Here is a 13,132-nt window from a genome sequence, read left to right on the forward strand (position 1 = left end):
TGAGTAGAAGTAGGTTGGTGGGTGCTTTGCAAGATTGTACGGGGGGGGGGTGTATGTGTGTATGCGTGTGTTTGTGTGAGTGAGAGATAGTACAAGAATTATCTGGTATGGAACTCAATATATAGGCAGAGAGATTAGGTGTGTTTATTATGTCAAAAGTTGGCAGTCTTTTGATATATAATATATATAAGACAATAAATTAGATAATGTTTTTATATATTGTTTTTATGCTACTTTTCACTGTCAGATGTCTGCCATTATTATTCTATGATGTATATCATTTAACTATGGTAGAAGTTGAATAATATTGTTAACATAGCTTTTTCTTTTTTTTTTTGTCACAGTCAGTGTCTTTCAAGCAGTCTCACTAATTCAGTTTTAATCAAAATCAAATTTAGGTTTTTGAATTATGTTTGACTTGTGATAAGCTACATTTAGACATAAAATACTTAAAATCTGGTGCACTAGAACAAAAGTTAAGGGAAGAAATGTATAGACCAAACTGGTTGAGTGACAGGTAGTAATGCCCAACATCAACACTTTGAAGCCACACCATTCTTTTAATTTTGATTAAGAATTATTATATTGATATTAATATGAAAGAGAAACGATAAAGGAATATATTGGTAAAGGTTTCGTAAAATTTTATTCATTAGAATAAAAAGATATTTAATTTTAATTTCTCAAATTTTTATTAATTTTTGTGTGATATTAAAGGGACACTATTTAGGCATAACTACAGATTTCTGCCCCCATCCCGAATTTGGATGATCATAACTTTCAGAAAAATGGATATTTTTTAATGAAATTTTCTATGAAATTGTGTTATGTCATGCAAATTCCGAATACACAAAATTTTGGGAAGGAAAGTGTTTTAGGATGTGTAGAGTGGGGAATTTGGGAAAATTCACTGGTGTCCACTTCAATTCATCTTAAATTACAAGAAAATAGATATTTTTTAATGAAATCTTCTACAAATATACCTCGGACTATGTAGATTTTGAGGACAGGAATTTTTGGGGAAAACAATTGGGGGTTACTTTTGAGAACTGTTCCCCACTCAGAGGTGTTTCAACACAAGTCCACCATATTTGTTTCATTTTCTCCGTGTTGTATGTTTGTGCATCTGTAGATTTCTACTGAAGCAACAAACAGGCAATGAAGGCAAATGAAGCCCTTACCAGAAAATTTGTTATGCTAAAAATAACAGCTAAAGGTTTGGTACACAGAAATATGTTATTAAGACTACTTATCTGTTGCATACGATTTTTTTTCACTTTAAGTAAATTCCCAGGTAAATGTTTCTAATAGAAAGGCAGAAGACACCAGAAGTAAAAATAAAGAATATACACAGCTGGCATATACCATTTCACTGGCAACAAGAGGAGTACAGGATGACAGTCAAAACTTTCGCTATGCTGTCTCTCTTCTTTCACCTCTTTGTGGAGTTAGTAATCTTAATCTTTAGTTACAGTTTCTCATTCAAACTACATAATAGGCAGAAATGTCGGATTAAGACAGTAGGGTGTTTTGAGGGAGATTTGGCTGCTATTTCTACCAGGTCTAGCTACGATGTAGAGGTCTGAAGTTAATTTTCATTCACATATTTGCATTTCAAAAATTTAACATAATCTTTTCCATAAATCAACTATTGTAAACACTTACACACATGCAAGCATGCACACACACAGACATACACGTTCATTTCATATATCTTCTTTCAATTTCTGCTCTCTGCAAATAAATTTTTACGGATACAACTACTTACAAAAATAGAGATTAATGTATAATATCTTTCTATGTTTGTAATTAAATCAACGTTTAAATGGTTAGACAGAGGTCCAATAAAATAGCTCTCAGAAACAGACTACATACAAATTCATTCTTTACAATTCGTGAAGCTGTTTTCTGACAAGGAGGTGGGGGTCAGGAAATTTTCATTCAGCTGGAGGCTCTAATCGAAACAGGGGGCCCGAAATGATATGGTTGAGAAATGCTGTTATAGATTATGCCTAACCAAAAACAATCACAGCCACATCATCCAAACAGACCGGTTGAAACCGGGCTTAGCTGCCAGTTACACATATATATATATATATATATATATGGGGTGGGGGTAGTAGAAATCTATGGATGCACAGACGCACATAATGGAGAAAATGAAACAAATGTGGATGACTTGTTCTGAAACATCCCTGAGTAGGGAACAGGTCTCAAAAATAATCCCCAATTGTTTTCCCCCCAAATTCCTCTGTCTTCAGAATCTACATAGTCCGAGGTATATTTGTAGAGAATTTCATTAAAAAAATATCCATTGTCTTGGAAGTTAAAACGAATTGAAGTGGACTCCGGTGAATTTTCCGAAATTCCTCACTCCACCCCTTCTAAAACACTTTTCCCCCTAAAATTTTGTATATTTGGAATCTACATGATATAACACATTTTTGTAGAAAATTTCATTAAAAAACATCCATTTTTCGGGGTGGGGGTGTAGAAATCTGGGTAAATTTTTATATTAATACGCGCACTATTTTCACTAATAAAAAAAACTGATTTTTTGCATGGAATCAAGTACCCTGACCTAATATGCTGCAAATCCCTTATTTTGGTTCGGCAAAAAGATGGGGGGGGGGCAGGGGGACCCCCCATCCTGGAATCATTGGAAATTTTTTTCCATTTTTTGTCGAATGAATTCCTGTGGCCTCCTAATATGCCACGAAGCCCTTTTTGAGGTCCAAAAAACAAGGTAGGGTGAGGTGGAAGCCTTGGAAATTTCACCCCCACCCCCATTGATCTTTTCACCTGCACAATTTTCAGTAAAGAAAAAAGAAAATGAAAATCGCATTTTTATGCATGGAATCAAGTATCCTGACCTCGATTCCATGCATAAAAAGACTGATTTTTATTTTACTTCCTTAGTGAAAATTGTGTGGGTGAAAAGATCAATGAGGGTGAAATTTCCAAGGCTTCCACCTCACCTCACCCCATTTTTCAGACCCCAAAATGAGTTTTGTAGCATATTAGAAGGTCACAGGAATTCATTCAATGAAAAAAATATATTTTCCAATGATTCTGGGAGCGGGGTCCATTCCCCCTTTCTGGACCAAAATTAGGGATTTGCAGCGTATTAGGAAGTCAGGGTACTTGATTCCATGCAAAAAATCCAAGTTCAGAAAGGGCTGTTCAGAAAAGGCAAATGACAAAAATTTAAATATTTTAACAATCAGTTTTCACTATTTTTTAAATTTCAAACATGGAGTTAATTAATTGTATGCTAAAAATGACTTTATTTATAATTTATTTATTTATTTTATAATAAATAGAATATGATTATTTGCCGGTTTGTTTCTATGAGCAGTACTATGAGTCTGTAGTAAGGCTGTTCAGAAAAGGCAAATGCTACTTGTAATTATATTCTATTCAATGTTGATTTAATTTAATTTATTTGAAATAATATTATTTTATTAAATTTGTATCCTCATTTTTTTTTTTTGTTTCATTATTTTTAAAATTCTTTAAATATATTCACCTGTAACTTTGTCTCTGTACAGTACTGAAATTATAGTACGTACATTATGTCCAGAAAAGGCAAAGTTGCAATGATTATCATTCATTTTTAATGTAATTTCTAAATGAAAATAAGTCAATTGAAAAAATCAAAATTTTGCTTGAATTTTCTTGGAAATTTTTGAATTCAAAATGACTGCAAAAAATGGTAATTTCATATATTTTAAATTAAAATTTTACTATTATTACTGCAATGCCTGTAAAAACACTGGACTAGCCAATGAAAAATATGGACACATAGTAACAATATTCTTAAAAATTAAACCTGGAAAAGTAGAGTACAAGAAAAAATACATTAAAAGTAGAGTTTAAAATATTGCTGCTAAAATTAAAATATAAAATTTTTTTTATTAATTCATTTAGTACAAAAAATAAAATTAAAATAAAAAAAAAAGTGAAATTAATTAAATTTAAAAAAAATAAGAGGTACTTTTTAATTTTAGCAGCAATGTTTTAAGCTCTAATTTTAATGAGTTTTTTTCTTGTCCTCTACTTTTCCAGGTTCAATTGTTAAGAATATTGTTAGTATGCATTTGCATTTTTCATTGGCTAGTATATTATAAAGTGCTGTCTAACATGGAATCTATTTAATTTCAGGTATCAAAAATGTTGTGTCTCTGTTTACTGCTGTGCTGACTGATCACAAAGTTCTTTTCCTCTCTCAAAGTTACACACGTCTTACTGATGCCTGCCATGGACTAACTGCTCTTTTATATCCCCTACGCTACAGGTCAGTTACTCAGTCACTTTGTTTTCAACACAGTAAATACTGTCAGGTTTTACAGGATTATGATGTTAATTAGCTCTTTTCTTGTCCTCATCAAACCAATCTATAATCAAAATCATTATAAGTGGACAGAGCTATAATACTGATACTTCAGTGTTCTTTCTTTTATAAGATAGTTGAGAATAATTTATGTGGATTTTGCTGATATTTCTAGTAGATCAAACAGTCCAAAGGTTCTTTTGCTGATTGTGTCCATCAAAAGAATATTCAATATTGTTGAAATATAAATTTTCACAAATATTATTAATTCATTGTCAACTATTTCTGTTGCTTTATGAAATAAAAGTTATATGCAGTACTCTTCAATCTTGTAATCAAGAGTTGCTCTTTATTCTTTTGGCCTGACTGATTTTTTTTACTTCTCCACTAGTTATAGAAACAACAAATTCTATCAATATTCCAATTAAACATTGGATTAATTAGTTATTTTTTTCAATTTCTACTTCAACGTCAGGCATCCTATTAAGTAAACAGATTTTAATGAGAAATTTGAATAAAAATTGCTCCCATCTAATAAATCTAAGGGGAGATAACTCATATTCAGGCCCACTGATCTATGAATCTCAGATTTCTGTTTTTGTGTGTGTGTGTGTATTGTGGGGGGGGGGGTCATTATTGTTGTCACGAAAGACTGTTAATTCCATAATTCTCAATTATGTGATATATATTTCTGTTCATCTTATAGACATAGACAACACATGAACACACCTTGTATACATATATAATACATATATACACCTTTTATATATATAACACATATCCACACCTTACATGCATAACACAATTTTAACTATCCAAACTATTCATAATCATGTTGAAAGAGGATTGACATCTGGTTGTAAATACAAATCCTTTCTTTGTGGTAACTATGCTTTCAGTGTTGATTAGTGACATAGACAAATGTTAAACAGATGTTGGAAATAGATAATCTCAAGAAGGATGGTATGGAAGCTGAAAGATCCCTCTGTCTGACATATGTTCAGAGAAGTAGTAAGTGATGTATATTAGAATGTGGAGAGGATAAAGAGTGATAATATAGAGGACACCTAAGTGTTTCTGTGTGACCATCTGCTGCAGACATAGATTGGATCTGTGGATGGACCAAGGTTCCACCCAAATGGAGGGTAACATAATGATAGAATGGTTCTGTAGATAATGTCATAAAAGCCTGAGACTAGCCTTGAAAGATTAAAAGAAAGTGGGCACAAGCAACAATAACAGGTAGCAAGTTTGATGTTCAGGTATATTTTAGCAAAGAGAGACGCTAAGGGGTTTACCAATGTCTTGCAACAAGAGAAGGATCAGAGATGTGTTCTGGATTGCAAAATAATGTACCACTTCAACATTGTTAGGGAAAACTGTGTTTGTAACTACAGTGCTGCAGTCACTGTTACTGATGGTGAGGAGAACCCAGAAGAGGGGGAGACTTGGAATTGCTTGTAAGTGAGGATACAGAATGAAGAGAATGTGTGGGCTAGTTAGGATCTATCCGAAGTGGAACCTTCAAAGGGACTAGCTATTGAAATTGATGAATATTATATTATGAAAATGGTCTTTAAGAATATAACAGCAGGAAAGGCAGCCAGATTATCAGGTCAAGTCACTGATGTTGTAATGTTTTGCAAAGTAGAATATAATTGATGGACAGAAAGCTCAACTATTTAAGAAGAGAATTAAATGAAATACTTTTCAGGTTAATGCCAGGTTGGTTACGAATGAGAAATTCTTAGCAAATAACAAGTCACATTTGTTGACCTTGAGAAACCTTTTGTTTTTGTGGCACCAGTACTAGAGAAGTCTCATGTTCTTGACAAGACTCAATTTACCGATATGTATTACAATGTTTAATAGTAGATTAGTATTAAATATACTGGTGTGTGGTACTTAAGCTCGTCTTAGTAAACTGAGTTTGTGACCTTTACATATCTTAAATAGAACCAATTTTTAAATCTGTATACTACTAAATGCTTTGTAGTCATGTCATTAAGATGAATAGGTGTAGACACATTGCTTGTGAGAGTGGTGTAAGTCGCATAAAGAGTAAGGTGAAACTGGGCATTGTATTCAGTGTACAGTTAAGTGTTCATCCAGATTCAGTTCTCAGCCCTCTCCAGTTTATTTTTTCATATCAGAAAATTAAGACTGGTTGCTAACTTCTAATGGCTAAATCTGTCAAAGAATTAAGAAAGAAATTCCATGGAAATACAATGTTTTCATGTAAATTTAGAACTGAGAAAAATTTCCATTTATCTTATAGACATAGACAACACATACATATATATATACATAACATGTATGTACATCTTATATACATAGATAACACACACACATAATATAAATAATTCATGTCCACACCTTATGTGCATAACACAAATATACACCTTATATACATACATAGTTAAGACATATATACACCTTATGTACATAAGTAACACTTAAGTTATATGCTTAATAACAAAATTAAATATTTAAAAAAATATTTATAAACCAGTAAATCATTCTCCATTTTACTGACCTTTTTGGGATGTATTTTATCATTTTTTTTCTTTTTGCTTCTAGTTATGTTTACATACCTATTCTCCCTATCTCATTACTGGAGGTCCTCAACACTCCAACACCATTTCTTGCTGGTATTCATTCCTCAATATGCCCAGAACGTTCTGATTTGGTAAGTGTACTTTAATGCTTATCTCTCTTCCTGCAATTCAGTCATCTCTAGGAAAATGCTTTATGGTCTTCTCATCATCAGTATTTGAAGTTTGTATATCAACATCATCATAATTTTATATCCATTTTCCATGCTGCCATGGGTTGAATGGTTCAACAGGATTCTACATATTGGATGACCATGTCTTGCTCCATTATCTCAGTTTGAATATGTTTCTGTAGCTGGATGCCTTTCCTAACACAAACCACTTTACAGAATGGACTGGATGTATTTTATCATGGCACCAGCGATACAGAGGTTGCTTTTCCCTTGACAAGACTACAAACCTCTCTGAACCTTGCTGCTTTTTACTGCCTGACTTGATTTGTCGATGTGTTTTATTTTCTTTTTCTTATTTTGTTTTTGTGGCACCAGTACTAGAGAAGTCTCATGTTCTTGACAAGACTCAATTTACCGATATGTATTACAATGTTTAATAGTGGATTAATATTAAATATACTGGTGTGTGGTACTTAAGCTCATCTTAGTAAACTGAGTTTGTGACCTTTACATATCTCAAATAGAACCAATTTTTAAATCTGTATACTACTAAAACTGTGTGATTGCTTGCTTGTGATCTTGTTTATCTGTAATTTAATGTAGCCAAACTGGCGCATAATGGGAAAATACTCTGAAAGTACCCTTGAAATGTGAATGCAAACAGAATAAAACAATATATAATGTGTTTTTATTGGCTAAACTGGCAATATGACCATTCCAAAATATAAGAATAAAACAAGTTTCGCATAAATCCAATCAACGATTCCTGAGATACAGGTTTTTTTTTGGGCTTTATTTCCACAAATTTAAGCAGTGGAAGCCAGAGTTATTGTCCTTTACTGTGAATACCGGGATAGTTTTGTTGACATAACTACAGATGTGTACCCCACCGACTTTGTTACTTCATAACAGGAAGACCAAATAAGTTGGAACTGTTGTTTTGACGGCGATTTTTCACTTTTTTTTTTATTTCATCACAGCCTTTGAAATGATGAGGTGCATCTTTTTATGAAAAAAAATTTTGAAAATTTTTGAAATTCTTCACCACTCCAGATAGATTTCGGCCAACTTTATTTTTTAACTTAGAAACCATGGGAGGAGCCTTTGCAATAAAAAAATATTGTTTAAGCAATTTTGAGGAAAAGGTGTATGATTCAAGGGAGATTTGGCTGTTGTATCTAGCACATCCCAAAACCACCCTCTGTTTTCACTCACACATGTAGTGATGTTTTCTCAATATTTTTCTCCCATTAAACACATTTTATGGAATGATGATACCAAAGTAACACACTCATGGTTCGTTGGTGGAATATTAGTAACAAAAAAAGAAAATTGTAATTTAAATTTTTACCTCCACCTCAATCAAGTGAAGCAATGTGTGCATGTAAGAAAAAACATTTTCTAACAGAAAAGTATCCTATTAAAATGAATTATCATTTAAATACCACTGTGGATAAATGCCAGCAATAACTTCTGAAGCTTTCCAATATTTTAATTTCTAAACAAAAACAATCAAAGGCAGGAAGTGGGGTTTTAAAAAAATCATGATTTTTCAAATTTTTTTTATAGCATATAAATGTAATTATGGGGAGAAAAATACTGAAACATGAAATACATTAGTACATTCAAGAGTGAGAAAGAAACAAGGAGGGTTGTCTTGGATGTGCTAGAAACAACTGCCAAATCTCCCTTAAATCACTCACTTTTTCTTCTGAAAATAATTTTTTTAATAAACTTTTTTTACCAAAGGGGTCCTTCCATAGTTTTGAAGTGCAAAAAAAATTGGCGAAAATTGGTCCAGAGTGGGATGATGATGGGTGGTGAGGTGTACAAAAAATATTTTTTATACTTTTTTTCATAAAATGATGTTCCCCACCCACATAATTTTGAAGGCTGTGGCTAAAAGAAAAGGGATGATGATGGGTGGTGAGGTGTACAAAAAATATTTTTTATACTTTTTTTCATAAAATGATGTTCCCCACCCACATAATTTTGAAGGCTGTGGCTAAAAGAAAAGGGAAAAAATCCCCATCAAAACGGAATAATTCCAACTTTTTCCTGGAAGTTCTATTTCTATTAGATGCTGTAAATAATCTATAAAACCTTAAACATGAACTTGTAATGATACTATGATGATACGAACGAATTGAAATATTTAACTGAATCATCATGAAATTAACTTTTCATTTCAGTGCAGTGTTGAAACCAGTTTTAATGTTTTATAACCTGAGCCATCAGTCTTCCTGATCTGAAACTCTGTTTTTCAACATCTTTTTTCCCCACCCCCTCGGAAAAAATTTTCCTCACAAATTTCTTTATAATCGTAATCTATACTATTTGAAAGTTATTTGTTTCACTAAAAGATACCCATTTTCCTGAAAGTTATGAGGGGAAAAAATTTGGATCATGTGAATTTTCCGAAACTCCTCTCCCTACCCCGTCGAAAAAATTCTTTCCCATAAGGGATGTGTTAGGAAGAGCATCCAGCTCTTACCAGAATAGATTGGAGCCTGGTGCAGCTCTCCAGACCTCAGTCAAACTGTCTAACCCATGCCAGCATGGAAAATGGACAATGATGTTGATGATGAAATCCCTATATACTCTGAATCCACAGTATTGAAGTGGTATTTGTTGAAAAGTACCCATTTTTCTTAAATTTACGAGGCAACAAAGTCAGGTGGGGGTACACCTATATAGTTATGTCAGTTTTGTTTGTGTGCTTGCTTGCATGCTTGCTTGTCTGTAATTTAATACAGCCAAACCGGCGCATAATGGGAAAAATACTCTAAAAGTAAGGTATCCGTGAAATGTGAATACAAACGGAATAAAACAAGTTTCATATAAATCGGACTACGGATTCCTGAGATGTGTGGTTTATTTGGGTACCTTCGTAAATAGCCAAAACGGTGCATAATAAGAAAATATTCTGAAAGTAACATAGCCCTGAAATGGGAAAATTGTTTCCATTAATTTTATGTATACGTTATATAAGAATTTCTTTTCCATTTTTGTAGAAGTGTGCACATATGCTATAAATAAATGCTATGACTGGAAGTTCTATTTCTGTAAATAATCTATAAAACCTTAAACATGAACTTGTAAACTAGACCTATGATGATACGAACGAATTGAAATATTTAACTGAATCATCATGAAATTGACTTTTCATTTCAGTGCAGTGTTGAAATTAATTTTAATGTTTTATAACCTGAGCCATCAGTGACCCAACAGGTGATAGGTTTTATAACCTGAGCCATCAGTGACCCAACAGGTGATAGTGTTTGCTAAAATTTGGCTAAGGAGAGAGGTTGTGTCTAAAACCTTTGAAGGTTTTCTGTGGTTGATGTAATTGAAGTAGTCTTGCAGTGATGTATGTTTGTGTGCATATGTGTGTGTGTGTGTGTGTGGTGTAGAGAGAGAGAGAGAGAGAAAGTGAAAGATGGAGGGAGGGAACTCTAGACAGTCATTGTTCTGTAGAGGAAGTTATGGGGGTGAGACGTTATAAGGGTAATAGGTGGAGGAGGGACATATAAGTAGACTGAGGAGGGGAAAAATGGGAGGGGGTCATAGTTAGTTCATGTTAATGTAATTAGAAAAGGAATGAATATCATGATTCTGAGTCCAGTAAGTTTTATCACCCATTTATATATACTCTTGACTTCAAAGCCATTCAACAATTTGTAATGAAAGATATTCTGTAGGAGAGTGTTAATATACTTAGTTTGAACAATATTTCCATAGACATTGATCATAGACAAAACATTGAAGCAACTTGCTAATGGTATTTTGATGTTAATTCTTCTTTATTTTGTAGCTTGATGTGATAGTTGCTGATCTGGATGGTGGGAATATCATTATTCCTGAATGTATCAACCTTCCCTGTATGATGGATCAACTCTTCAACAGAACAATGAAGGCATTGACAGTGGTAAGTTATGGCAGTCACTGTTGTTGTCATCAGCCCTAATCCTGCAGACATTCCCAGTTGTGGCCATCTCATCACATTTTCAGGAACAACTAATTTAATAAATCCTTCATTATTGAAGACAGCTAAGTGTAATTTTTAGGGAGATGTGACTGTTTTTACTTTCAAGTTGAATGGCCACATAGAAGTCCTCTCTTTAGCTCCACTCATCATCTTTTTCATTTAATGTCTGTTTTCCATGTTGGCATGATTGGGATGGTTCCACAGGATCCAGTGAATCAGTGGATGTTGTGTTGCTCCTATGTCTCAGTTTTGGTATGATTTCTATAGCTGGATGCTCTTCCTAACCACTTAACACAGTTTACTAGCAGCTTGTGTTGTAACACCAGCACTTGTGAGGTTGCCTAAAGAGCCTCCACTACAGAGAGAGGACATGACTTTAGGTGAGGTGAAAGAGATTTATTTTTAGGAGAGGGTATTAGTCAAAACAGTAACAAACTTTATTGGGGAAGGGACTATTAAAAGTGAAAGAATAATGTTAGGGAGAGAGAGTCAGAGAGGGCTAATGAGGACAGCAGTGTGGGAAGAGATTTAAGATTACATTGATAAATATGCTCAACAACAATTGATTATGGTGAGTTAGCTGTTGTTGAGCAGACAGTTATCTATAACAATATAGCCTTTACACAGAGGGCCAATACCTCAGATAACAACATTGAAAATATTCTGTATTTGGGTTGAGGTGAAATGAAACAGGTTTATAAGGAAGAGTCTAGTCATAGTTACCTTGTTTATATTGTAGGTATGATGTTTAATATTAATGGACTAAGATATGTGGGTGGAGTCTAGTTTAAAGATGGTAAGTAGTTTATTAAAAGATTGATACTAATCTCTCATATAAAGTAATTTGAGTGATATATAAAATGTGTTGACAGAATTGATAAAACTTTGAACAAAGTTGGTTAGTAGTATTTAGTTACATCATTTTATGTTTTTGAGTTCATATCCAGTTCAGGTGTTGATAAAAATATGTACCAGATTGAGTATACTTTAATTCATTCCTCCACACATTTTGGGAGACTACATTCTGTTTATTCTAGAAATAATTTTTAAGCAAAATTAATGGGAGCAAAATAAGTTTCTGTATATTTTTGAGTTCAAATGATCAGAATGTAACCTTCTGTAGAATTTTTATTAGTTTAAGAATGTTCATTGACCATTTCAGCTACTTGGTGGATAATGGCAGTGAGATTCTTAGTAACATTCAACACTACCTAATGACCCTTAGGTACCTTTAACTGGGGCCACTCTGTTGGTAACATTCAGGTAAAAACTTTTTCCTTTTCTTCCAGCCAGTTGTGGAAGTCATAGGTGTTACCCTGGCTCCTTTGGCTGAGGCATTAAAAAAAAGAAAGGAAGAAACCAGCAGTAAGAACTTAAAGTGAGGTTAATTATGATAGATGATTGTAAACTGATATCTTCTGTCTCTGGCACTTTTATGTTCCTTGAGAATTTTAAATGGGGAATGAAATCTACATGAAACTATTCTTGCTGTCTTGTAGATTATCAAACCAGAACTACTCACAGCAGATGATGCCTTCCCAGCACCACCTAAAAAGCCAAAACCCATGGACAGAAAGGTTTGTATATTACTATTTATTCTGGTTGAATAAGTTTACAATTTTAGACATTTTTTGTTTTTAGGCAGATAAGAGGTACAGGTGTGACTGTGGTAAAACATTTACTTCCCAACCACATGGTTCCAGGACCAATCCCACTGCATGGCACCTTTCATCATCATCATTGTTCGACTGTGGTCGAGACAATGGAATTTACCCTGCTACGCCAGACTTCACGGTCCATCATAGCATTACGGAGGTCCTGTTGCTTGATGCCTGTATCCCTGGAGATTACATCAGGGTAGGAGAGTGGCACCTTTAGCAGTTGTCTTTTACTATAGTCCTGGGCTAACCAAAGCCTTGTGAATGGATTTGGTTAATGGAAACTGAAAAAAGCCTGTTGTGTATACATGTGTGTGTGTATCTTTGTCCCCACCACTGCTTGACAACTGGGATTGGTTTTATTTATGTTCTTTTAACATAGCAGTTCAGAAAAAAGAGACTGATAAAATAAATACAAGACTTAA

The 13,132-nt window shown here is 33.5% G+C and overlaps 1 protein-coding gene across 1 annotated transcript in view; it reads left to right on the forward strand.

The window, feature by feature from the left end:
* Positions 1-4,160: 4,160 nt before the first annotated feature.
* LOC115212161 (myotubularin-related protein 13) overlaps positions 4,161-13,132 on the forward strand; it is a gene marked incomplete at its 5' end in the record, with an annotated part of 221,051 nt that continues 212,079 nt past the window's right edge. Inside the window, 4 exons of the mRNA XM_029781000.2 lie at positions 4,161-4,297; positions 6,914-7,022; positions 10,876-10,989; positions 12,549-12,626. Coding sequence (XP_029636860.2) covers positions 4,161-4,297; positions 6,914-7,022; positions 10,876-10,989; positions 12,549-12,626 — 438 coding nt within the window. The remainder of the gene's footprint in view (positions 4,298-6,913; positions 7,023-10,875; positions 10,990-12,548; positions 12,627-13,132) is intronic.

The sequence above is a fragment of the Octopus sinensis genome, linkage group LG5 (assembly GCF_006345805.1).
Source record: "Octopus sinensis linkage group LG5, ASM634580v1, whole genome shotgun sequence".
In the NCBI taxonomy this organism is placed as follows: Eukaryota; Metazoa; Mollusca; class Cephalopoda; order Octopoda; family Octopodidae; genus Octopus; species Octopus sinensis.